The sequence below is a fragment of the Acinonyx jubatus genome, chromosome C1 (assembly GCF_027475565.1).
Source record: "Acinonyx jubatus isolate Ajub_Pintada_27869175 chromosome C1, VMU_Ajub_asm_v1.0, whole genome shotgun sequence".
Lineage (NCBI taxonomy): Eukaryota > Metazoa > Chordata > Mammalia > Carnivora > Felidae > Acinonyx > Acinonyx jubatus.
The window spans coordinates 146,879,662-146,904,453 of record NC_069381.1 but is presented as its reverse complement, the minus strand read 5'-3'; the positions used below and the strand labels follow the sequence as shown (position 1 = coordinate 146,904,453).

At 35.1% G+C, this 24,792-nt stretch overlaps 2 protein-coding genes across 12 annotated transcripts in view; one reads left to right on the top strand and one right to left on the bottom strand.

The window, feature by feature from the left end:
• Nucleotides 1-4,517, top strand: part of LY75 (lymphocyte antigen 75) — a 133,693-nt gene extending 129,176 nt beyond the window's left edge. The window contains exon 39 of the mRNA XM_027055664.2: nt 1,258-4,517. Coding sequence (XP_026911465.1) covers nt 1,258-1,460 — 203 coding nt within the window. The 3' untranslated portion in view covers nt 1,461-4,517. The remainder of the gene's footprint in view (nt 1-1,257) is intronic.
• A 97-nt stretch (nt 4,518-4,614) lies between these two features.
• MARCHF7 (membrane associated ring-CH-type finger 7) overlaps nt 4,615-24,792 on the bottom strand; it is a 57,925-nt gene continuing 37,747 nt past the window's right edge. For 4 of the 11 annotated variants that reach the window (XM_053215144.1, XM_027055704.2, XM_027055700.2 and 1 more), the window contains 6 exons: nt 24,451-24,618; nt 20,519-21,626; nt 17,808-17,977; nt 13,455-13,564; nt 10,154-10,267; nt 5,867-8,588 (listed from right to left, as the gene is read on the bottom strand). In XM_053215144.1, the coding sequence (XP_053071119.1) occupies nt 8,430-8,588; nt 10,154-10,267; nt 13,455-13,564; nt 17,808-17,977; nt 20,519-21,626; nt 24,451-24,618 (1,829 nt within the window). In that variant the 3' untranslated portion in view covers nt 5,867-8,429. Of the gene's footprint in view, nt 5,713-5,830; nt 8,589-10,153; nt 10,268-13,431; nt 13,565-17,807; nt 17,978-20,518; nt 21,627-24,450; nt 24,619-24,792 lie in introns of those variants that run through there. The other 7 variants (XR_008295378.1, XR_008295377.1, XR_008295379.1 and 4 more) reach the window with 7 other exon arrangements.

Below are 24,792 nucleotides of genomic sequence, written 5' to 3'. Positions count from 1 at the left end.
AATAAAATGAGGGAAGAATGGGGCATTACTGTTTAATACATAGTTTCTCAGGTTTGAAAGATGAAGAATTCTGTGGAGAAACAGTGGTGACAGCACATCAGTGTGAACGTACTTAACGCTATAAAACTGTGAACTTAACGGTTAAGATGGTATTTTGTTTATGTGTATTTCACATTAAAAAATTAAATCAAGAAAAGCCATGTAAGTATGTTATTTATAAGTATGGAGGCAAATAATCTTAAAAGGCATGGCTTTGATGAATGGGAATTCAGGGTGAGTGGCAGTGGGACAGGAAGAGCACAGTATTTTCTGACACATATCTTGTAGAACATTTGCACGTGTATATTTGGGTGAGGGGGGAAAGATATTTACTGAGAATATAAAAGGATACATAGAGATTTACGTACAAAAGTGTATGTAGGTTTATGATGGTTCTCAAAATCTTATCAGGAGTTGTTGAAAGAACTAGCAACAAAGTTGTCTTTGAGTTCATTAAAAAATAATATTTCATAAGACTGTGCAACTATTTGCCTGGCTTTCTTGATACGTTTTCATCTAAAGGTCCAACACAAATAATACACCCCAAACCTTACCAAACTGTGACTGCTACAAACTTTAAAGATCAAAAAGGAGAGAATTTTCCTTTTAGTGGCCATTTTCTTCCTCCCAACTCCTAAACTGAGTTAATTTCCCTGGACTGACTGACTTATGGAAAGTTTATGAGGGTTTTCAGTAGCCAAGGACTGCAAGGTTGTAATTACTTCAGGAATACACATATATATATAGTTACTTGAATAAATAGAAAAAGGGAGATAATTCACTGCCATTCTTGTTTTTTCTCAGTGATAACAAACTTTAAATGTCAAAAGCCAGATGAACCAATAAGTTTCATTAATGTAAACAAGTATCTAAAGACAACTAGTCTTGAAAAGAGCAGTAAATAGGAAGTCTTAGACTAGGAAGTAAAATACAAGGAAGACACGTAGAACCGTGATATACCCTGAGTGTAGGTAATTTCCATTTTAGAATGGAGAATTGTAAAACTTAAAATCTTAAGAATGGCAGTCATTCAAGCTAACAAATACAAATCTGAATAAGTGTAATTTTTTATTTTTCTCATCAGTGTGGGAAATTCCAATAGGCAAATATTTACATGATGAAACTGTATTTATGCCCCCCCCCCCAAGTGCAGTTCTAGCAACTAGGTGTCCTGATTTCCACATATATATATATATTTTTTTGTCTTTTCCTTTTCAGATAACCACATTTTAATATCAGCTTTGGTGATTGCTAGCACAGTAATTTTGACAGTTTTGGGAGCAATCGTTTGGTTCCTGTACAAAAGAAATTTGGATTCTGGTTTCACCACAGTTTTTTCAACTGCACCCCAATCACCTTATAACGACGACTGTGTTTTGGTTGTTGCAGAAGAAAATGAGTATGCTGTTCAATTTGACTAAGATCTTGGAAATTTCAGATTAAGACATCAAATGTTGACAGCGATTTCCTGTACAGGATTTTAATGTAAAATGTGATGAAAATCAGTTTTCATGGTATATTTCCTTATTCCAGTAACATTCATTATTCTCATGTAATCGTGACAAAAACTGATCTTTAGGTTCATCATAAGAAGTTTTTAAAAAGGAATGATCATAAATACAATTTGGTAGTTTTAACCACCTCCCTAAAAAAAGTTTAAGTTAAACTTAAAAAAGTTTAAATAAAGCCCAAAGTAGTAAAGTAGATAAAAATAAAAACCCAGTCTACTGCTCTATCTTCCTTCCCATTTGGTTGAACCACCTTAGGTTAGAATTGGGAAAAAAACAAAAACAAAAACAACTCTTACCTACCACTGTAGTTTTAGCAATCACCAGGTCTTAACCAATTTCTAGGTCTTGCTCTTTTATTAATAAACATGAGAAAACATACCTTTAAAAAGATCCTATACATTAAGACGTCACACATTACAATTTACTGTGGCAGACAATTCCCCTAATAATTTTATCTTCCCTTTTGAGTTAGATGTAGAAAATTTTTTAGATTTTAACCACCCCATATTCCACATTTTAAAATTTCATTACTTTTAGAACATCACTTTGGACAAGAAATCTTATTTTGTACTAAAAACAAATGGTTAGAATGTCAATGAAATTTTATAAAGTTTTTGAAGCAAGAAGGATTACAGCCATACCAGGAAGGTGTGGAAGTGGATGGCAGTGAGGATAATGCTTTGATCACAGAGCCACTTTATTTAAGAATATTTCTTCTCTACCTCCAGATCTGTTCCTATATAAGGTGTGTCAATGCTCCCTGAACACTGATGAACTATCATTCAAGGACATGAAAACTAGGTTAGCAAAAACTGCAGAAAAACACTACATACTACTGTAGTTGTGATGTTCAAAGTTCTCAGTACATGGTCTGTACATCTTAAGACAAAGGTGAGAAGAATCTTTCTGGGGGTAAAAAATGAAAACGAGAGCTGAATCAAGAGTGATTTTCCTTAGCATTCTTTATAGCTTAAAAATACTAGAAAAGATAAATATATGGAGTTCACATAAAATTAGGTTTACTGTATTTAGAAACCCTGAAAGCTCGAAGTAGTAGTCTCTCTCCCTAACCAATGTCTCATCAATTATCTTATGGGAAAAACTTTTCTTATGGGGAGATACACTATCTCAAGCTTGACCAATGGCAACAAAGTCCCAGCTTACACGATGTGTCCACTGGCATTACGAATAACCTCCTTCATCACAATTAATGGCACTGTTGTTTAATGACATAGGAAAAACTACAAAGTGCTGACAAGACTATATGGTATGGCTGTGTGGTACTAAAAGAACAAATGTTACGCTAGCCTTATTATACAAAACAACTACACTCTGTAAGAGCTTTACATTTCTAAGTTTTTGGATACTATTTTATTCCTGGTAAGTTATTAATAGTGAACAGATTGGAATTCCTTCCTTTTTCTATTCAAATTCTACCAGTCATTTAAAAACTAAGATCTTAACTCTTCCTTAAAACTTTCTCTAATAGTCACAGATTTCTACAGTATCCAATATGGTAGCCACAAGCTACATGTGGCTATTTATGTTAAATATAAAGTTCAGTTTCTCAGTTGCACCAGCCACACTTCAAATGCTCAAACACATGTAGCAGCTACCGTAATAGGCAATACAAATTACAGAGCATTTCCATTTCCATCATCACGAAGTTTTACTGGACAGTGCTGCTCTAGAATCTCCCCTTCCACTTAACTCCCATACAACTAATTTTCTTGTTCATTTTGATCACTTCTACCCAATGGCAGCTCTTACAAAACGGCTACATTAAACTGATTTAATTTTCCATATTTGATTTCACTTTTCAAGTAAGTCCTTAGAGGTTCCTGGTTAGTGAAGTGTTAAATCTTAATTTTCTTCATACATCAGAACATCTGTAACAGGGCCTTTGCATCTATTCAGTGGTCAACAGCAAACTGGGTCATTCAAGTCTGTATGTATATTTTTAATATTATCAACATAACCATGCTTATTTATATTCAAAATGTATAAATTGCTTTCTTCAACATCTTGGTTTTGGTTAATAAGGACAGTATAAATTCTTACGTTTGGCAGGTGTCTAGAGAGAATAACATTAAACTGCATTTTCCTAGGAATTTGCATTCTCTGTAGTAAGTGCTCTATGGTCTATTTCTGTTTATATGGTTTTAAAAGTAATTCACACGTACAGGGTATCAGAAGCTTATGCAATATTGAAATATGAAATAGTAAGCGGTACTACGGAACTGAAAGTATACTATAAAGCTCAAGCCACTGTATCTCTGGCATTAAGCATTTAATATGACAATAAACTGCATACCAATGGAATGTTTTCTACTAAATAAAAAAAAAATAACATTTATTTTTGAGAGACAGCGAGTGAATGGGGGAGGGGCAGAGAGAGAAGGAAACACAGAATCCAAAGCAAACTCCAGGCTGAGCAAGCTGTCAGCACAGAGCCCGATGCGGGGCTCGAACGCACAAAACAGGAGATCATGACCTGGGCCGAAGTTGGACGCTTAACCAACTGAGCCACCCAGGCGCCCCCTACTATTTAAATTTTTAAGTAAGTTTTGTGGGTTAAGTAGAAGATACTTAACTTTCATGCTGAGTCTATTAAAAGTGTAATTGTTTGAAACTCAAAGCACCCTTTAAGGGCCCACAGAATAGTGAAACTGGTATCCTTAATTTTGTATTTTTCCTTTAAGGCAATGCAGAGATAACAGGTAAAAGTTGAGCAAATGTTTTACATTTAGGGGCGCCTGGGTGGCTCAGTCGGTTAAGCTGCTGACTTCGGCTCAGGTCATGATCTCGCAGTCCGTGAGTTTGAGCCCTGCGTCGGGCTCTGTGCGGACAGCTCAGAGCCTGGAGCATGTTTCAGATTCTGTGTCTCCCTCTCTCTGACCCTCCCCCGTTCATGTTCTGTCTCTGTCTCAAAAATAAACGTTAAAAAAAAAAAATTAAAAAAAATTTAATTTTTGTATGAATTGGGATTTTACTTCTTAAAAAAGCTTTAAGGTTTGAAGTCTACTTTGAGCACCACCAGTTCAAAAGGAAACATTTCAAACTATAAAGTAAATCAATCAGTATGCATTTTATTTCCAGCCAAGGTTTTACATTAAGACAAACTAAGTGTGGCCAAACTGTTGACTCACATTTGAGAAATTACATGGTTTCTATTTAGGTTCTGAAAATGTAGTTAGTTGCCATAACATAAGACTATTTAAATCTGAAACCACCTGAAGGTGTTTAAAAGTATATCCTAAAGGGTGTTGACAGAGGAAATATATACAGTGTTATGAAACTTTATACACAACTCCTGACCATGGTGTGCATCTAACAGGTGATGTTCATCTGTTCTCCAAAAGTGGTGAAAAATATTAAGTCAGTAAATAAATGCTCAGAATTACCAAGGAACAGTTAAAAACGACCAGGATCCAAACAGGTTATTTATATCGTATTTATCTATAAAGAAGTGACAACACTAAAAAACACATTGAAAACCAGTGTTTTAAACTTGAAATGTGGGATTTAAAAATATTCCATTAACTTGAGATTGCAGTAATTTTTTTTCCCAAATAGCATTTGATGGGCAATTCCGATATAATTTACAGCTGTAATACTCCTAAAAGGAATATCTACATACTATGGCTTATCAAATATAATCTGCATTTTGCAAATCAATACAAAAATTTATCCATCATTTATACATTTTATATTTATATACTTCTTAAAAATTAGATTTTATTGCTAAGTGAATTTAGGATTCATATTAATTTTGGGAACCTACTATATAATGCTTTCATAACTTCCCAATTATTTTTTTTATAAACACTGGAAGCAAATGATCATGAAAATGAGACTGTAACTTAAGGCATTTTTGAAAAGAAAAATAATTAGGTGCCATTTTATTTCAAAAGCATATTTTGTCCCACTTTTTTCACTAGCAAGAAACTAAAAACATGAACCATTTTTTTTCATAAATATGACTACAGTAATCAAAACACAAAAAAGGTCATCAGCATTACTTAGATATTTAAAACAAGGATAACATTTTCCCACTCACCGAAAAGAAAAATACTTTTGATGACCAGTTTATAAACATCAGATTCATTGGCCATGTTAAAAGGTCCAGGAGAATTTTTAATTCAGCAATACTTGAGAATATCTAAATATATATATATATATATATATATATACATATATATATACATATATATATATACATATATATATACACACATATATATATATACATATATATATACATATATATATATATATACACATATATATATACATATATATATATCTCCAATAGGCATTCCCCACAAAATTAAATCATACGTAATTGCCAGTTTTAATAAACACTTGTTCACAGATCATCCATTTGTCTTATATGAAGTTAGGCAATATCAAATGTTCTGTTATGGTCTCCATCTTCTTCGGAATCATCCTCTGAAGCTGTTGAAAGAAAACAGGATGATCAAGAATGATTTTAAGGGGGATGAGAATGGATGTGTAAATATGAAGCCAGAACAGCAATGACTTGTAAAATAAAAAAACCCAATTTAGTATTCTGTTTGGTCAAATGATAAGTTATGACAGGGTTAGGGGTGGTTTGACTGTGGGTGATGCCCATCCATAATGCTCCCACCCCCACATCTTTTTATGTTAGTTTTTATAAAAATGAGAATGCTTAAAAATGTGCTTCAAGAACGTCTTCTAAAAAGCTTCTGAGATCAGCCTGTGTTCACAGTAGCTAATGATTTAGACACTAGAGAAAAAAATGAACTTAAGGCAAGTGCTCTCACACACCTGAGTAGAATCTGGTTTATTACCGCTGCATGTTTGATGCATCCGATGAGAATGAAAAAAAATGTACACAGAATAGGTTATGGGTATTCTTGCAATTTACATCAAAGCTATGTCTATACAATGCCAAGAAAAAGCTCTATTTAGTCCAAAAAGCTTTTATATAGACACAGCCTAAGTTAAAACAATTGGATTTAGTAAAAAACTTTTGAGATTATTCCTATGCCTCTACATTGTCAGAAACATCATGTTTGTAACATTTCTGACCTCAATTTAAGAGCCATTGTAGTAGCTCAGAAGTTTAAAATAAACATCCTGGAATGTCTATAGGAGGGACCTAAGTATAAAACTATGGATTCTCTAAACTGTTATGTGTTGAGGAAAATGGAATTCACTAAAATAAACACCCAACCAGCATTTCCCCTATTATCAAGGGCAGAAAGGTTAAATGTATACTCTTCTTGTATTAATATTAGACCCAATATTTAAGAGCACCCAACAAATGGAATCAACAAAAACATCCTACATGTATGGATGAAACTTAAGTTTTCATGTTTCAATTTATCTTGCAGAAATCTTCAATCCATTTTTAGTAAATGATAGCAAGCATATACTTGGCTCATGAATGAGTAAATCCTATGGTTAAGTTTTATGCTATATTATGGAGAAATATCAAACTAAGAAATAAAACAGTTTTTCAGAGAACTTCTCATGTTTTCTATTCAATTAACTCCACAAGAGAAGAAAATTCAGTGAGAACCAACTTTTAGAATACATTAATATTCTGGTACTTAGGAGTAAGCTTGTAGCACCCACAACAGCTTTTACTCTCAGCTGAATCTGGGTATATTTCACCTCCGTCTTTCTTACATGTTGGCAGTAGACACTGCTATGTTTAGGAAACTACTAAATGTTAGTTTAAAAAAAAGTAAAGCAATCTGGGGAAAATATTACTATCAACTAAAACAAATTACTACCATCACATCTGGCAAAGTATGAATTATAATTTGCTAAAAGAGATCTTTGTGTTAGGTAACATAAGGGATGTGAAGAAGTTTATATAAAAGAAAAAAAAGATGTACACCAAATGAATTCCTACTTTATATACCAGACTCCTTTATATACCATTTTCACACATACTAGACTGTGAAAAGGCATCTGGTTGTACCTCTAATCCTTTCAAAACTTAAAAATAGTACAAACTTAATGACAACAACCCATGTCTTAGAATATTCTAGGAATTAAAAGGCTCTCATGAAGACCCAAGTCCTTCTCAAACTTTACTTCAAAGGATGCTGAGCTTTCCCTAAAGGTAAAAAAACACGCACACTACAGGTAACACTCCACAAGTGTTTTTAAGACGAGTACAGAAAATAATCAAGTGGAGAATATATATTTTAAAACACTTCAAAGAGTGTAATGGAATCTGATCGTGGGGAGCCAGTTGCTTTGGGTGAAAAAGTACAATAGGTAGGGTAATCTTGAATTCCCAGGAACTGTTTCAGAGCCACCAATATCTGTGCCCACCTGGTACGAAGCACCCTGGAGGTTGTAGGACTTTGAGGTTAAGCTGTGCAGATGCCTGTAAAGATTTGGGCATTAAGTGCCTTCACATGGGAGCCCAGGCAGAAGTCCTAATGCTGGAACGTGATCTTAAGAGATTGGAGTTGCTGTCGGAGCTGGCTGCCTATTAAAGGTCCATGAGGACCTGAACAAGGAGCAAAAAAAAAACTATGGCTTCTGTTACGGACTCAGAACTAGGAATCTTTCACCCCTATTTTCCTAGAACTATATATAAACCCAGGGAAAACTTTTAATGATCTAACAAAGATGAATAACAAAATTTCTCTCTCTCTCTCACACACACCTAACAGATTTAGAAGTGTGGTTTGACCAGAAGTTTTCTTTTTGATTAAAATTAAGGCGATCAAAAATAAAAATTTTAAATAAAACACTAGTTAAAATATATCCTTCTGTACCTTAAAATTATTATTTTTTAAAAATATGCTTTGAAAAAGGTCAGTTGCCCAACCCATCTTTCCCAAATCAGTTATTATGGTATTACTACGCCTATAAATGAAGCCCTAATTTGGTAGAAAGTGTATACAGTAAGGTTTTGGTCTGTGGATTTAATTTGCAAAAGAAATTCAACAAGTCTGGGAAGGGGAAATTCCACCTACTTTCGAGATCTTCCATATGTGCCTGAAGAGTTCTTGCAAGGTTAATAAACTAGAAACAATGCAGAAAGAAATATAGTAGTTTAAATGTTGCAAATTGATCTAAAAAGAGAATCAGTATAGGAGATTCATTTCTACTTTAAAAAGTCAACCACCATTTAAGCCTTTAAAATAGGGGTCTTTCTACCCCCACATCAAAAATTACAAGCTTAAAATATTTTTTAACTGTTGTATATAATCACCATTATATAAATGGTCATGTAGAAATCATGAATCACGTAGAAACTGAAAGCTGCTATAATAAGATAATTTTATCTAATGGCATTTCTGTCTTGCATAAATACAACACTTCAAAAAATTATGGAGAAAGAATTAAAACCATTACAATGTGGACACAAATGAACACTCTTAGTGGTCAAAAAAACAAAACAGGAACAATTTTATCTTCCTGTCTAAATTTGATAGCTCCAGATGTATTACATTTATTTCAATACTTAAAAAAATTTGTGAAAATGACTTCCACTTTAATCATTTGTACCTTTTACAAAGGCATGAATTATATGCTTTATATAAAGGTTTATTCATTTTGAAAAGATAAGTTACCTTTTAGGAAATCATCTTATGGCATCTACTATATTTAGGTACTACGATTTCTAAAGTACTTAAAAGTCCAGAGATCTTTGCTCAAATTAAAAATGCTCTTGATAGTTCATTCTCTTTTCTCTCAATGATAATAATCTATCAAATGGCTTACAGGAATGTTCACATGAGGATTACAGAAAAATGTTTTACCAATTTCCAAACTATATATATTTGGTAATTTTGATTATTTGGTTATTTGGTAATTTTCAAGATAAAACAAAAACATTACACCTCACCAGAAATTTGGCTCCATTTTTAACAAAGTGAATATTTAAAAAATAGTCTGAAGTATATGTTTATGAACACATTTCAAGATATGAAGTGTTCACAATACTACAGTACTGATGCAGGCCCTAGCCCCTGCCACACAAATTGAGCAAGGCAGAGAGTATAAATTTCCTATGGTACACTGAGATAAGTAGTATCCTACACTCATAAGCACCTAAGAGACACAGCCAGCTCAAGTGTTAACATTAAGGTAAGAGTGTACAGAGTAAACACACAATAGTCCATATCTTAAGTAGTTTCTAGTAATATGAATACTTAAAAATTAGTACACTGCTAATCTTTTACAGGATAGTAACAAATGAAATTGAAGTTAATTTCCCATACTCTTTTGGTTTTTGGAGTTCGATTTAATAATGAGTTGTTTTTTTCCCCTCCCAAATGAAAAAGAGCATTTTCCCTAGGTATTTTCAATTCCATCCCTGTTTTTCACTAAAATATATTCCAATTACCTTCAAGAGCTAGAAAATTACTTCTTTAAAAATAGCTTTTCGAAAAAATTAGCCTGCTTGATAAAGAAGGAAGAAAGCAATTCCTATTAAATCTACATTATCTTTATTTTCAAGGCACATTTTAATATAAGAGCTCCCTAAAGAAAACAAAATGTAAACATGTAGGACAATCTGCTTTCCAAAGCGAACACTTGCTGCATCACACCCTCCCTGCTCCCCCAACTCCAATATTACTTACTCGGACACGTGTGCTTGGTTCATTTGTATTTCCCATCATATCAGAAAAGCTTTGTTCGCACAAGTGCAATAACACAACTAGGTAGAGACCAGAGCTGATAAACTCATACTCAGCCTTCAACAGGAAAGCAAACGAGAAAAAAAAAAATGAAGAATGAAAAATTAGTAGAATTGAGATTGATACTTATAGCATACTGATAAACTAGAGGAAATGTATTTACATCCAGCTCCTAGGAAGAGTATAATGCCAATTATTGAAAAAGAAAGAGCGGTCTTTCATAGTTTCATAAAAGTTTACTAATTGCCATATAATGTATTCAAATAGGTGTGTGAATAACCTTTTCATTCTCATATAGTCTTCCTTTATGTAATGATTTATATAAAAGTGGGAAAAATCATTTGATGGTGGAATGAATGCTCTGGTTCCACATAAAGCTGAAAACTGATTTCATTACACAGATAGCTATAACTATTTGCTTAAAAATTACCATTTCATCTACAGCAAAAATCAATATGTGACTAAATTCACAATTCACAATTATGTGACTAAAATCCTATTCTGACAGGTTGTTCATGTAATTTAATTAACTTAAAGGCAACACTAAATATAAAAATGAACTAAAAAAAAGGTAGTAAAGTAACTTCCTCATATCATTCACATAGAAATTTGCAATGGGTAAAAATAGATCTTTGGTTCAATGCTGTTCTGTTGGTTTTGAAGCTAAGAAAACAAATCATGAATATAGTGCTATTAAAAAATCTAATCTGTAACTGTTACACAGTGATCTCTAAATTGTATCATATTTTGATAACTTAAGAAATCTATGTTCTTAGTAGCAACTTCAGCAAGTAACTGGTTATAGATTCTTCAGAATACTCAACAAATTTGAAATTAAAAGTTTCTCTAAATGCTTCACTTCATTAACTTTGTTTTTAACTTAAAAGAAAATCATGCATCCAGACGATTAAAATGTATTATAAACTAATCATTTAAAATGAGGGTATCTGTCAGACCACTAAAATCCATGATTCACTAAGAACAAAGATGTTAAAGCCAGAAAGCTTCATCAAGACTGTCATTTTCCACCTAATATTTCTCAATGCCTCTCAATTATTTAAGAGGTGGATCATTAAAATCCTTGAAGAACAAGAAAAATACTCTTGGCTGTACTGAAAAGCCAAAGAACCACCTTCAAGAGACATGATGGAGTACCTACAGAAAGAATGGAAGGAAAAAACCATTCTTTGAAACCTACTCTGATTTTGAGGAAAAAAATAAAAATTTCTTTGCATCTTTCCATACTATTTCCTCTTGTTCTTTAAAATACCACTGTCTAGGGGCGCCTGGGTGGCTCAGTTGGTTAAGCATATCACTTCAGCTCAAGTCACGATCTCACGGCTTGTGAGTTTGAGCCCCTTGTTGGGCTCTGTGCTGACAGCCTAGAGCCTGGAGTCTGTTTTGGATTCTGTTTCCCTCTCTCCCTGCCCCCTCCTCCACTTGCGCTGTGTCTCTCCCTCTCTCAAAAATAAATAATAAAACATTTAAAACAAATTTAAGGGGGCGCCTGGGTGGCTCAGTCAGTTAAGCGGCCTCGGCTCAGGTCATGATCTCGCAGTCCATGAGTTCAAGCCCCGCGTCGGGCTTTGTGCTGACAGCTCAGAGCCTGGAGCCTGTTTCAGATTCTGTGTCTCTGTCTCTCTGACCCTCCCCCGTTCATGCTCTGTCTCTGTCTCAAAAATAAACGTTAAAAAAAAAACTTAAAAAAACCCAAAACTTAAAAAACCCAAAACTCTAGCTGTCTAGAGAGAGACTCCTTAAGAATTTAAGACAATTCCTTATTGAAAGTGATACTCCTTTTGGACAACTGGCTTCATTAAGGAATAAAACAATAACTAGTATTAGAGTAGCATCTGTACTATATCAACTAATTTTTTTCATTCCTTAGATCAGTGATTCTTAACCTGGATCTAGGCAATTAGCTTCAAGAGATCTGGGAGTCCCTTAAATTATATGCAGATTTTGTGTCTATGTATATTTTGTAAAGAGTGTTCCTTGGTTTTAATCAGATTTTCAAAGGGTATCTATATTCGCACATTTAAAGAGAGTGTCCACAAAAGATCATATATTGCATGTTTCAATTTATATGAGATATCCAGAATAGACAAAGTCAAATAGAACACAGATTGGTGGTTGCCAGGGGATGGGAGAAGGGGGAAATAGGGATCCACTACTTAATGGGTACAGGATTTTCTTTTGAAGAGATGAAAATGTCCTGGAACTAGAGAGAGGTAATGGTTGTGCAGTGCTCAAGTGTACTAGTACCAATAAACTGTTCACCTTAAAATGGTTACATTATGTAAACTTCACTTTAATAAAAAAGGGAGAAACGTGTCCAAACACTTCATTTAAAAGGTGTTTTTCAAGCATTCATGTATTCTGTCACCATCACCTCTCTTTTTATCACAAATATGCTAATAAGCACACTTGGATAGTATGGCCCTAGAGTTATCCTCATAATCTTTCAACATCTCCCACCTGAATTTTCCTTTAAAAAGGAAAAAATACTGAGCTCTAAGTTTCAAGAAAAATTAGTGATCCAATCAATGGGGGGAGAAGGGAAGGAGAGATCAATACATACCAAAAAAAAATCTGAGACATGAGAGGATAATATATGAAATAAAATTTTAGTATCATCAGAGAAATCCTGACATTATGTATTTGTAGTGATACAAATACTGAAGGAAAGAAAAACAATGTGAACTTGGAATAAATGATTTCACATAAGATAACTCGTTCAACATATAGATGGAAGCGGAATGGGGAGGGTAGAGGGAATCAGACATGAGGAAGAACAGGGGATCATATAGGCACATAAAAAATTATTCCTAACATAAAAAAAAACCAGGATGCAGATCTGGGGTTTGGTGTTTCAATTATTTTCCAGTACTCAGAGGCATTCACAATTGAGACACCTCTGGGGAGAGAAGGTTGGCATGCCTACTTTGGGACCCATTTCCTAAGCTTTCCTTATTTTTAGGTTTATTTAGGAAGCATATGATGAATTTTACCTTACACTTAAAAATTTGTGACTTTGTTATGTGCCTTGTGCCTTAAAAAGTTAGGGGGAAAATGAAAAATTATAGAATCATATAATACCTAATGTGGTACCAGAATTATATTAAAAACATTATTATTATTATTATTTTAATGCAGGTTTTCTGACCATGATTTAATCTTTTCTTCAAGAGTTGTCCTTTAAGCATAGAACAGACACTTACCAAATTAGGCAAAATATACTAACTTGTTCATTTGCATGAGCTCTATGTAGTTCATGAATATCAAAATCCTCCAGGTTAAGCTGCAACTTCTCTTTACAGAGTTCACAGGTGGTTACAGCCTCTAATGAAGAACCTGGTAAAATTAAAAGGAAAACTTAGTTTGCTATGTCTCCACAAAATACTATTCCTTGTAAAGTTTTAAGCTTAGAATATAGAGAATCAAAAGGGAGAAAGGAAGGATGATTGCATTACTGCCATAAACCGGTAAGGTCTCCTAAAATAACAACTGGTTAACACTAATGTGGCTTGTCAGGTCCTAAGCTTATATCCATTATTTAGGTGTCCATTTTTTTCCTTCCAGAAATGCATGCTACCCCATCCTTGATGGTGGGAAGCTGACAATGGAACATCATCTGTACTTCCCGCTTCTTATTTAAGTACCTTGGCAAGATGCCATGAAAACAATGTTAAATAATGTAGTATCCTAAACAACTAGTTACCTATATCCAGGCCAGTATCTCTGATGTGACAATATACACCTAAGACCTTTTGTCCTCTAAGAAATGTGCATTCCCTGTAAGCTAGGAGGGAACGAAAGGAATCCACCTTTGTCTAGGTAAAAAGAGCTCCCTTCAGTCATAAAAGGAACGAAGTCTTGAATACATGCTACAACATGGATGAAAGTAAATAAGTTACCAGGGATTCAGGAGAAGGGGAGGTGGGAGCTGCTGCTTAATGGATGAAGAGTTTTAGTTTTGGGGTGGTAATAAAATTTTGGAAGTAGATAGTGGTGGTGGTCACACAACATTCTGAACATACTCAATGACACTGAATTACACATGTAATAATGGTCAAAAGGGAAATTTTACTTTATATATATTTTATCACAAAAGGAAAAAGAGTTCTTTCTGTCCAATATGCAGTTACTGGTTACTCCTAAGCTTCTGGCTCCAATTAAATCATTGGTAATTTTGTCTAATTAAACATATAGCCATTCTACCCCATGCTTATTTTTAGACAGCTTTAAACTAAAATATACATATACATACATATATATATATATCCTAAAAGTGTGTATATATATATGTATATATATCCTAAAATATATATATATACACACACACACACACATATCCTAAAAGTAGAGAAGTCATGTGATTAACAGGGTAGAAGTTTAGATTCAATTAACATTTGTTGACTGTTATATGCCAAAATTTAGAAGGAAAAAGAAAAGTAGCAACCTCTGCCTTCAAGCTCTTAAAGCTCTTAAACAGTAAAATCTGGCATAAAGTCTAAGACAGCAGTAATTTATATGCATTTTCTTTTGAAAATAGTTGAACAGAAAGTGAGTGCTATTCTGAGGTAGTATGTTCTCTGTTGTCTCAAAATGTCCTGTAGTCAAATTACATTAAGATAGTCACTATATTTCCAGTATATGATTAAAACCAAGTTGTTGTTGCTGTTTTAGGAGTCTAACATACATAGAGATACTGAAATTAAAATGCATCTGGAATATGTGAATTAAAGACAATTAATATTGTACCACTGAACTAAATTCAGGATAAGTCCATACTATGACTGATGGAAAACAACGTGAAAGACATTTATCAGACATTTGTTTTTAAAATTTTTAATGTTTATTTTTGAGAGAGAGAGAGAGAGAGAGAGACAGACAGACAGACAGACAGAGAAAGAGGGAGACACAGAATCTGAAACAGGCTCCAGGCTCTGAGCTGTCAGCACAGAGCCTGAGGTGGAGCTCGAACTCACGAATGGTGAGATCCTGACCTGAACCAAAGTTGGACACTTAACCTACTGAGCCACCCAGGCGCCCTACATTTATCAGACATTTCTTAGAACTATTCTCTGATTCAGAAGCAGGAGAAGTGTGATTATAAAATATGGGTCTTTGAGATCATTTACTACAAATTCTTTCACGTTTTAGCGCTTCATATTTTTTCTTCTAGGAATTAAGTGACTTATAGAACAACGTTCAGTAGATCATATACAGCTCGGAAAAGCCCATTTATCCCTACATGTTTAATCTATGGCTCTTTCCATTAAGACCCCACCTCATTCAGTAGGCCTTGACTGCCCTGACTGCATTCGCCTCAACTTGTACTAGACTTGCTTTATTCATTTTCGCATACCCTGAGAGTTTAACAGTCCATACGTGGCAGCTGCTTAATAAATGCTTAAAATCAATCTCTACCAGAATGAATCTTCTACTAGATGGGGTCTTTACGTAAGTATGAGAAAGCCTTTGTGAAAATTTATCAAGAAGGTTCAGTTCTTGAGATCTTTACATTCATCTGATCATATCTTAGAAAGCTTATTAATAACCTGGTAACACCCTCTAATTGAGTATTTACCACATGCCCAGCACTGTGAGAAACTATTTATAAATGTCATCTCATTTGACCTTCACAACAACCTTATGTGGTAAGAATTACTCAGTTTTACTCATAATGGATCTGAGGCCCAATTGCAGACCTACTTAAGAACATTCAAAAGTAGATCTAAGGCATCAATGTTTTTTAAAACTCTAAGGGATAATTTTGATCAGCAGCCAAGGTTGAGAACCAATGTTAAAAAAAAACTTACTCAAGATCCTTCAGTTAAGTTTTAGTGCCATTATTCCAATCTAGGCCTAACAATGTTCTTAACACACTGTATCAACTGTTTTCCTGCCTACACAACACTAAATGTCTAACTGCAAAGGTATTAGAAGGTGAGTCAACTTGTTTCTCATTTTGGTAATGGCTAACACACTGCTGGGCCCTTACTAAGTGTCAAGAACAAATGCTACCATGCTGAACATTCATTTAATCTTGATAATGGCCCAGGATATGATAAAGCCAAGAAGCTATCATACCACCGTACAGCTAAGAAGAAGCTGCAACAGGTGAGATGGGTCTTCCCCCACAGCACTGGGATCAGGCTAGTTTAAAAGAAAACATAACCTCCCTACCCCAAAGGAGGCCTTGGCTACATAGTTACAAACAAATTTTTCCCAGGAGCCTCATAACCTCCAGCTTGAACAGGTTACCCAAGTCTTCCAAAATGATGATTAAAATCAGTATTAATGGAGCACCGGGGTGGCTCAGTTGGTTGAGCGTCCGACTTCGCCTCAGGTCATGATCTCGCGGTTCGTGGATTTGAGTCCCGCATTGGGCTCTGTGCTGACAGCTCGGAGCCTAGAACCTGCTTCTGATTCTGTGTCTCCCTCTCTCTGCCCCTGCCCTGCTCATGCTCTGTCTCTCAAAAATAAATAAATGTTAAAAAAAAAAATCAGTATTAATGCCATCCTACCTCACAAATTATTTTCCTGTCACCAACTATTATCAGACCATCAATCTCATACAACAGCATACACTGGTGTGCCTGGGTGGCTCAGTCAGTCAAGCATCTGGCTCTTCTTATCAGCTCATGATCTCACGGTTCGTGTGGGGCTCTGTGCTGACAGCATAGGGCCTGCTTGGGATGCTGTGTCTCGCTCCCTCTCTCTCTCTCTGCCCCTCCCCTGCTTGCTCTCTCTCTCAAAACAAATAAATTAAACAAATTTTTTAAAATTGTGCACATTTACTAATCTCATCTAATTTCCCACCTTCTCACCTTAGGAGTCATTTTTACTTATGTCCTCTGGTACTAATGGTCTAACAAATTTCTCTCAACTTTAAAATTAAATTTCACTCTCTCAAAATAAATAAATAAACATTAAAAAAAGAGGGGTGCCTAGGTGGCTCAGTCAGTTAAGCGTCTGACTCTTGATTTCAGCTCAGGTCAAGATTTCATGGTTTTGAGTTTGAGCTCTGCATCGGGCTCTGCACTGACAGCTCAGAGGCTAGAGCCTGCTTCTGATTCTCCGCCTCCCTCTCCCTCTGCCCCTCTCCAGCTTGCACTCTCTCTCTCAAAAATTAATTATTTATGTTTATTTACTTTTGAGAGAGAGAGAGAGAGAGAGAGAGAGAGCGCGTGCCCGCGAGCGGGGGAAGGGCAGAGAGAGAGAGAGGGAAACACAGAATCTGAAGCAGGCTCCAGGCTCTAAGCTGTCAGCACAGAGCCGGACACAGAGCTCGAACTCACAAACTGAGATCATGACAGGAGCCCAAGTCAGACACATCATCGACTGAGACACCCAGGCGCCCCAGAAGAAGTAATATTTAAAAAAAAACAACACAGTACAATACATTAAATTTTGAAGATTAATGAAGTTCATTAATGCTTTTGCTTCAAAAATTAATTACCATACTTTTGATAAGAGTATAAATTTGACAATCAGTAAATTATAATCAGATTTGGTAACTAAAACGTATATGTACGTGCATCTCTTGGAAAGATTGCAAAAACAAAACACACAAAAAGGTAAATCTTACCAGAGTTAATTTTGGCCTGTAACCACTTTTTCATACAATCTTGGTGAACATACTGCAAGCTTCCTGTGCACTTGCACGGCTCTATCAGCAAGTTAGATGATGATGCAGCTGCCATCTGACAAATTCTACATAAGTCACCTTCTTCTTCTTCAGAGTCCTCTAAAAGGAGGCTAGAAAAGAAGGAGCATCTTGTAAATACAGCTATCAAAACTTATCCTGGTTGGTCATTTCAATCATACATAATCTCAAACAATATATTTGTTATTTCTATTCATGTTCTAAGTAGAAAAAAAGCAAACAACCATAAAAAACTCCAACCACCATTAAAAACCAATTCAATGAGAATGAAAATGACAATAAATGTTTTAAAGGTAAATGAAACAGGATATCCTATTATTTACCTTCAAAGGCTTTAAGTGATTTTGTCTTTGATATCACACTTATTTCGTATCACACCTTATTTTTCACAATCACTTTACAAATATCCCAAGAAATTTTAATTTCTACAGTATCGTAGACTACTTCAGTTCCAACAGTATAAAGGTAATGTACTTACATACTTAGCACTTTCCTCCCCCATCTCCAAAAAAACATTTAGGACAACTTCAAAAAATTAAATATGGGCTGGTGTTTTTTCACTTACATGCTATCAGAACCACATAGGGTTAAACTGATAAACTTTTTGTGCTAAATCACAGTAAAAAAACAAAGACTTTTATTCATTTCCCCCACCCCTAGCAATGTTATTTATTTAATCATCCTCATTTCAACAGAGTAGGCTTTTAAAGTGTGAAGCAGTTTTCATTAACCTATGTCCTCTAACAGGCCCACATGTACTGCTTAATTTAAATGCAGAATGACAGCCATTTATATATATTTTACAAATATTTAATGTTTGTTAAAGTGCTTATTGCCTTAGTCCACTGCTGGCATGAAAGAAGTAACTCAGTAAATTACAACTGAATGCTAAACTGTTACTAAAATATAACCTGGATGATACAGGTTCCTAATGAGTTCAGCAAAAAGATGTATGGAAAGAGGATTAGATATACAACTGTTAGGTGATTATCATGGTCTGGTTAAGCCAGAGATATAACCTCAAGCATAAATATTTATGTTTTACCTTCAGATTTAACTTTCTCTGGCTTATACTTTCAATTATTTTTACTTAAGAGTTTCAATTTTTTAGACTCGTATTAATTTACTTGTGGAGTGTCTTGAAATTACATATTAGCAAAAAATATATAACGAAGGAATACCCACACACTATTACTATGACAAAATAACCAACAAATACTGCTTTATAATCTAACCAGACATGGTGGTGCTGGCTTAATTTGTTTCTCTTTGGAAATTACCAAACTAATGCTTTGCCCTCTGTTGAACCACTGCCCTCAAATTAACCTAACTTTGAACACAGGAAATATAATAGTTACTACATTTATCAGCAGACAGCTTATAATCAGAGGGAGTTACTATGACATTAAAGCTAAGACTACCAGGGCATCTTTTTTCAAGAAAGGAAAAATAGCAAACTTCAAATGCGGGAAGAGAATAGTCCCATGCTACAATTTGTCCTACATAAGGAAAAAAGGGAATGTAGTAGCCTAATATCCAACAACCCAGACTCTCTTTATCCCCAGAGAGTTACATTTTAATGTATTTCTTCTTAAAAAAATAAAAAAATCTAAAATAGTAAAAGCTATGCTTCCCAACAATCCCATTACATTAGTTATTTATGAAGAAAAAGCAACAAGTTAAAACACCCCACAACCTTAGCTTTACCTAAGTCTTGTCTTCCTATATTTTACATAAACTATCCTAATCCATTTTACAATAAAAATTATTTTAATAAATGGAAAAACTAAGTACACTAAAATGACAAAATAAACAATCAAGTTGGGACTGAAATCTCTGATCTTTCATCTTTTCACTCTTACCAGAGATTTTTAAATAATCAACTGTACAAAGATTGTATCTGCATAAAAAGATTCTAAGTCCTATATTTAAACTACTATTTCTGTCAAATCAATACACAAAGAATATTCTGTGTACATGTACACGTCAAAAACAAAATTTGTGCAAATGATTTTATGTTATCTCATTCCAGAAGAGTCTGAGATGAGATATACAAATAAATGGTAAATAAATCTTAACTGAAGGTAAGACAGATAGTTTTGATAATTTATAAACCACTGGGGTCCCTTTATCAATTCTACTTAGCAATGGTCTACCAAGGAACGGGGTGAGACATTAAGATTTTTTGCCTTTTTATGCAAAAAGCTGTATTGAAAGCTGGTTAAAAATAATCTTCAGACTATCTTGATGCAATCTACACCCCCAGTGCCTATCTTCATTATTAATTCTCATCCACTTTACCTCTGAGAATTTAACATCTTAGTGGGTATAAATCTTAAGGAAAGAAATTTCCGGTATGTTTCTTGTTATGAGAAGCCATTTTAGAAATAAAGATTCCTGGGGCACCTGGGTGGTTCACTTGGTTGAGCATCTGACTTCAGCTCAGGTTATGATCTCACAGTTCACGACTTTGAGTCCCACATCAGGCTCACTGCAGAGCCCCCTTCAGATTCTGTCCCTCTCTCTCTCTGCCCCTTCCCCACTCGCATGCTTTCTCCCTTCAAAAATAAAAAAAGATTTCTTCCTCTAATCAGCTCTTGCTTTACAGATTTATGACAGGTATTCAAATTTACCTCTCTTTTATTTTCTGCAGTTTTTCTGGGTCTCTTGAAGGTGCACTTTTAGTTTTATCACTTTTTCCATCAGATGAACTCCAACCTGAAGGAATAATATCTACAGTGATCATGACATTGTCGGTCAAATTATTTCCAAGTGCTGGGGGGACTGCGAATCGAAATAAAGAACCAGGAAGGATCCCTGTTATTCCTGTATTTCTTCCACTGTGAGCTGAATCTGATGTGGAGCCACCCGTAGCAGCACTACTCGATGCTGCAGATGCTTGTGATCTGCTGGCAGTAGCCCCAAGGGGATCACTCTGTGCTTCAAGGTGAACCACTTCATTTGATTCTCTTCTAAAAATATGATGAGATCTAGATGGTATATCAGAGGTAGGTATCCTTGAAGATTCATCTCGTCCCTCTCGTCTCCTTCTAGAGAACAAAGGTGTGCATCTATTTCTAAGTGAGGAAGATAACCATGGTCCTGTATTTCTACCTTCAGATTCTTGGTTAAAATTTTCTGAATCAGGCTCAGAGCTATGATTTTGGCTAAGAGATGACAAACCCCATCTTCGCCTAAGAAATCGAAATCCCTGAGAAGCTTCAGATGCCCTACTATCGGGAACATCAGAAGCTGACGCTGCATTGCTACGAGACTGTGAAGCTGTCAAGATTCTTGGAGAAACATAGGAATTTTCAGAACTCAATGATCTTGTATTCAAGGAATCCTGACTAGATCTTCGGGGAAAGAAGGTAGATGACATACTAGAAGCTATACGTGACAGCAATCTTCTGGTTGAACGTCTACCTTCGTTGTCAGAAGAGTCTTGAAATGATCTTTGAGATGAACCAACCCTATCTGAACTGCTTATGGTTGAGGCTTCATCTCTATTTGAAAGATAAGAAAATCCAGGCTGTGTACTGCTTTGGGGAGATTCCAATTCTCTTGGAGAAAAATTTGACCGTAGAGAATTTCTATTAGAGTCCCTAGAACATGGTACAGTCTGATGTTCAGAAGGCATCTGGTGGTTTGTGGATGATGTATTCAACTGTAAAGTGCTCACTGAGTTATCTTTTGGTCTTGCTCCCTGTGAATATGAAGAAGGAACTCTGTCTTGAATATCTATTTTTGAAAGAAAAGAAAGATAACCAATTACATGGAATATTTTGAGTATTAAATTTAGAATTATTAACTAATATTTGCAAAATGAAACACTGGATTCAAACCAATACTGCTATTATTATGAATACACAGCTTAACTACTATTACAGAAAAAAACATAAATGTATTTCTCTTTTTATACTAAGTTAACACTGCAAACTGAAAAGAAAGAAATATATCATGGCTAATGAGACAAACATCTAAATCTACTAAATTAATGAAGGTATAACAGTCTGAATTTGTTAATCAGAAATTGATATGGTAAATATCTAACATCTAAATGGATAAGGAATTTTATTTTATTTTTAAATGTTTATTTTTGAGAGAGAGCGCGCGTGTGTGGGGGGGGGGTATTTTTGAGAGAGAGCGTGTGTGGGAGAGAGAGGGAGACAGAGGATCCAAAGTGGACTCTGCGCTGACAGCGGAGAGAATGATGTGGAGCTCAAATTCACAAACCATGAGATCTTGATCTGAGCCAAAGTCGAATGCTTAACCGACTGAGCCACCCAGGTGCCTCTAAATGGGTTAAGAAATTTTCAATGAGCCAAATAATTCACTGTAAAGGACTCTTACAATAAATAATGGCAAAATAATCCTAGGAAGACAGTGTTTTGGAGATTCTTCCTACACTGCAAGTATAAAAGTTATTTCATACAAATACTATCATCTTTAAAATTTTACGGCAAACCTTGGTTGACAGCTAAAAATTCCTCCAATCTTTTTTCTTTCAAGTTCTTATCTCTGTTACTTATCAGACATAACTCTACTTTTCAACAGTTGCTAGAAGCTAGGAGTCAGAATAGAGCCCACTACTGGTGGTTCTACACCTTAAAATGGGATGAGAAATACTACAGCATTCCTTTATAAAGAATTCTCATCCACACACTTAAAGAGTGAGATTGCTACTGTGCTAACACATGGACCTTCGTGAAGGGATAAACTGTTAGTGGCTAAATCTATTCTACCCTATACTTTTAGACGTTCAAACCTAGACGCCACTGATACTATATACTAGAGCTCATACACCTAAAACCAAACAAATAAAAAGGTCTTCACTGGTCATTGGTCAAGGCAAAAACTGCCCCAATAACTTTATTTAAAATAACCTACACAGGGTGTGCCTGGCTGGTTCAGTTGATGGGGTTGTGAGTTTGAGCTCCAGGATGGGTGAAGAGATTACCTAAAACAAATTTTTTTTTTTTTAGTTTATTTATTTTGAGAGAGAAAACACGAGCGGGGGAGGGGCAGAGAGAGAAGGAGACAGACAGAGAGCCCCAAGCAGGTTCTGTGCTGTCCACACAGAACCCAACACAGGCACTCGATCTCAAGAACCCTGAGATCATAACCTGAACCAAAATCAAGTCAGACGCTTAACTGACTGAGCCATGTAGGTGCCCCAAACAAATGTATTTTCTTCTATGTAAATCAAACTCCACTTCTGCCTGCTAGATCTGTCAACTTCAATAAGCACTTTTTTTTAGTATTACTATTTTATGACATTTAATTTTGAAAACCTTAACACACTGACAGAAATAGTATGGGTCTTTATTTCAACTGAATGAATAAAGGCACACTCATGTTAAACAAAAGTAATTCTAAATTATGCCTTAAAATGTTGATTTCAAGCTTTAGTTAGGTCAGAAATTTACCATTAAGTAGTTATTACACTATACAGTTAATCGCTGAACAACATGGATTCGATCTGCATAGGTCCACTTATCCACAGATTTTTCTGGTAAATACAGTAGGCATGATATATGTAGTTCTCTTACGACTTTTTCTTTTCTAACATTTTTAATGTTTATTTATTTTGGGGAGGGCAGGTAGGGGCAGAGAGAGAGAGACAGAGAGAGAGACAGAGAGAGAGAGACAGAGAGACAGACAGACACACACAGAATTCGAAGCAGGCTCCAGGCTCCAAGCTGTCAGCACAGTGCCCAATGCAGGGCTCGAACTCACCAACTGCGAGATCATGACCTGAGCCGAAGTCAGACACTTAACCAACTGAGCCACCCAGGCACCCCTTATGATTTTTTTAATGACATAATTTATTTTCTCTAGCTTACTTTATTATAAGAATTCATTATGTAACACATACAGGTATATGTTAACTAACTGCTTACATTTTTGGTAAGGCTTCCAGTCAGCGGTAGGGTATGAGTAGTAAAGTTTTAGGGGAGTCAAAAGTTATATATACATAGATTTTCAACTGCACCGGAGGAAGGGGCAGATAGGGGCCAGTGCCCTCACCCCTGCATTGTTCAAGGGTCAACTGTATAACACAAATGATATTGGGGTATGCTAAAATTATTTAGTATGCTTTACAACATAGTTTTTAATAAAATATTTTTCAATATTTATTTATTTTGAGAAAGAAAGAGTGGGGGAGGGTCAGAGAGGAGAGAGAATCCCAAGCAGGCTCCAAACTGACCGCACAGAGCCCAATGCAGGGCTTGATCTTACGAACCATGAGATCATGACCTGAGCTGAAACCAAGAGTGGGAAACTTAACTGACTAAACCAACATATATTTGCCCCAACATATATTTTTAGAAAATTATAAGCAGGCAAAATCCAGATACAACTGTACATCTATTTTAAGCTTTTTATTTTTTAAAGTATAAAAACAAATAAGCTAGTATACAGTATAAAAACATACTAAGCTATTTTGCAATCTCCGTAAGATGCACTTCATGTATTCATTTCTACTGTCATTTTAATAATACATACACAGAGGAAAATGTAACATTATTAAGCTATACATAATAATACAATTTATACATACATGATGAATTTGTGAAATCACCACCTCGGTGGCTATAATCCATAAGATTACTAATGGAAGAATCTGTTCTTCTCTCTAAATCTCTTCTCTCTCTCATCAAGTCAGTTCCAAATGATCCAAGTACCATTGATGAAGATCTAGGAACTTGATTATGCCTCCAAGAAGATTCTTAAAATAATGGAAGAAATTTTAATTCAGAAAATGCTTTCAAGATTTCTGATGACAGTTCTGTGGTATTATACAGGGAGGTTATCATGATTTGTTACATAGTTGCAATCAGAAGCAAAATTCAGCAAAACATAAAATTATTCACTAATGAACTCATCACTTATAAAATTGTTT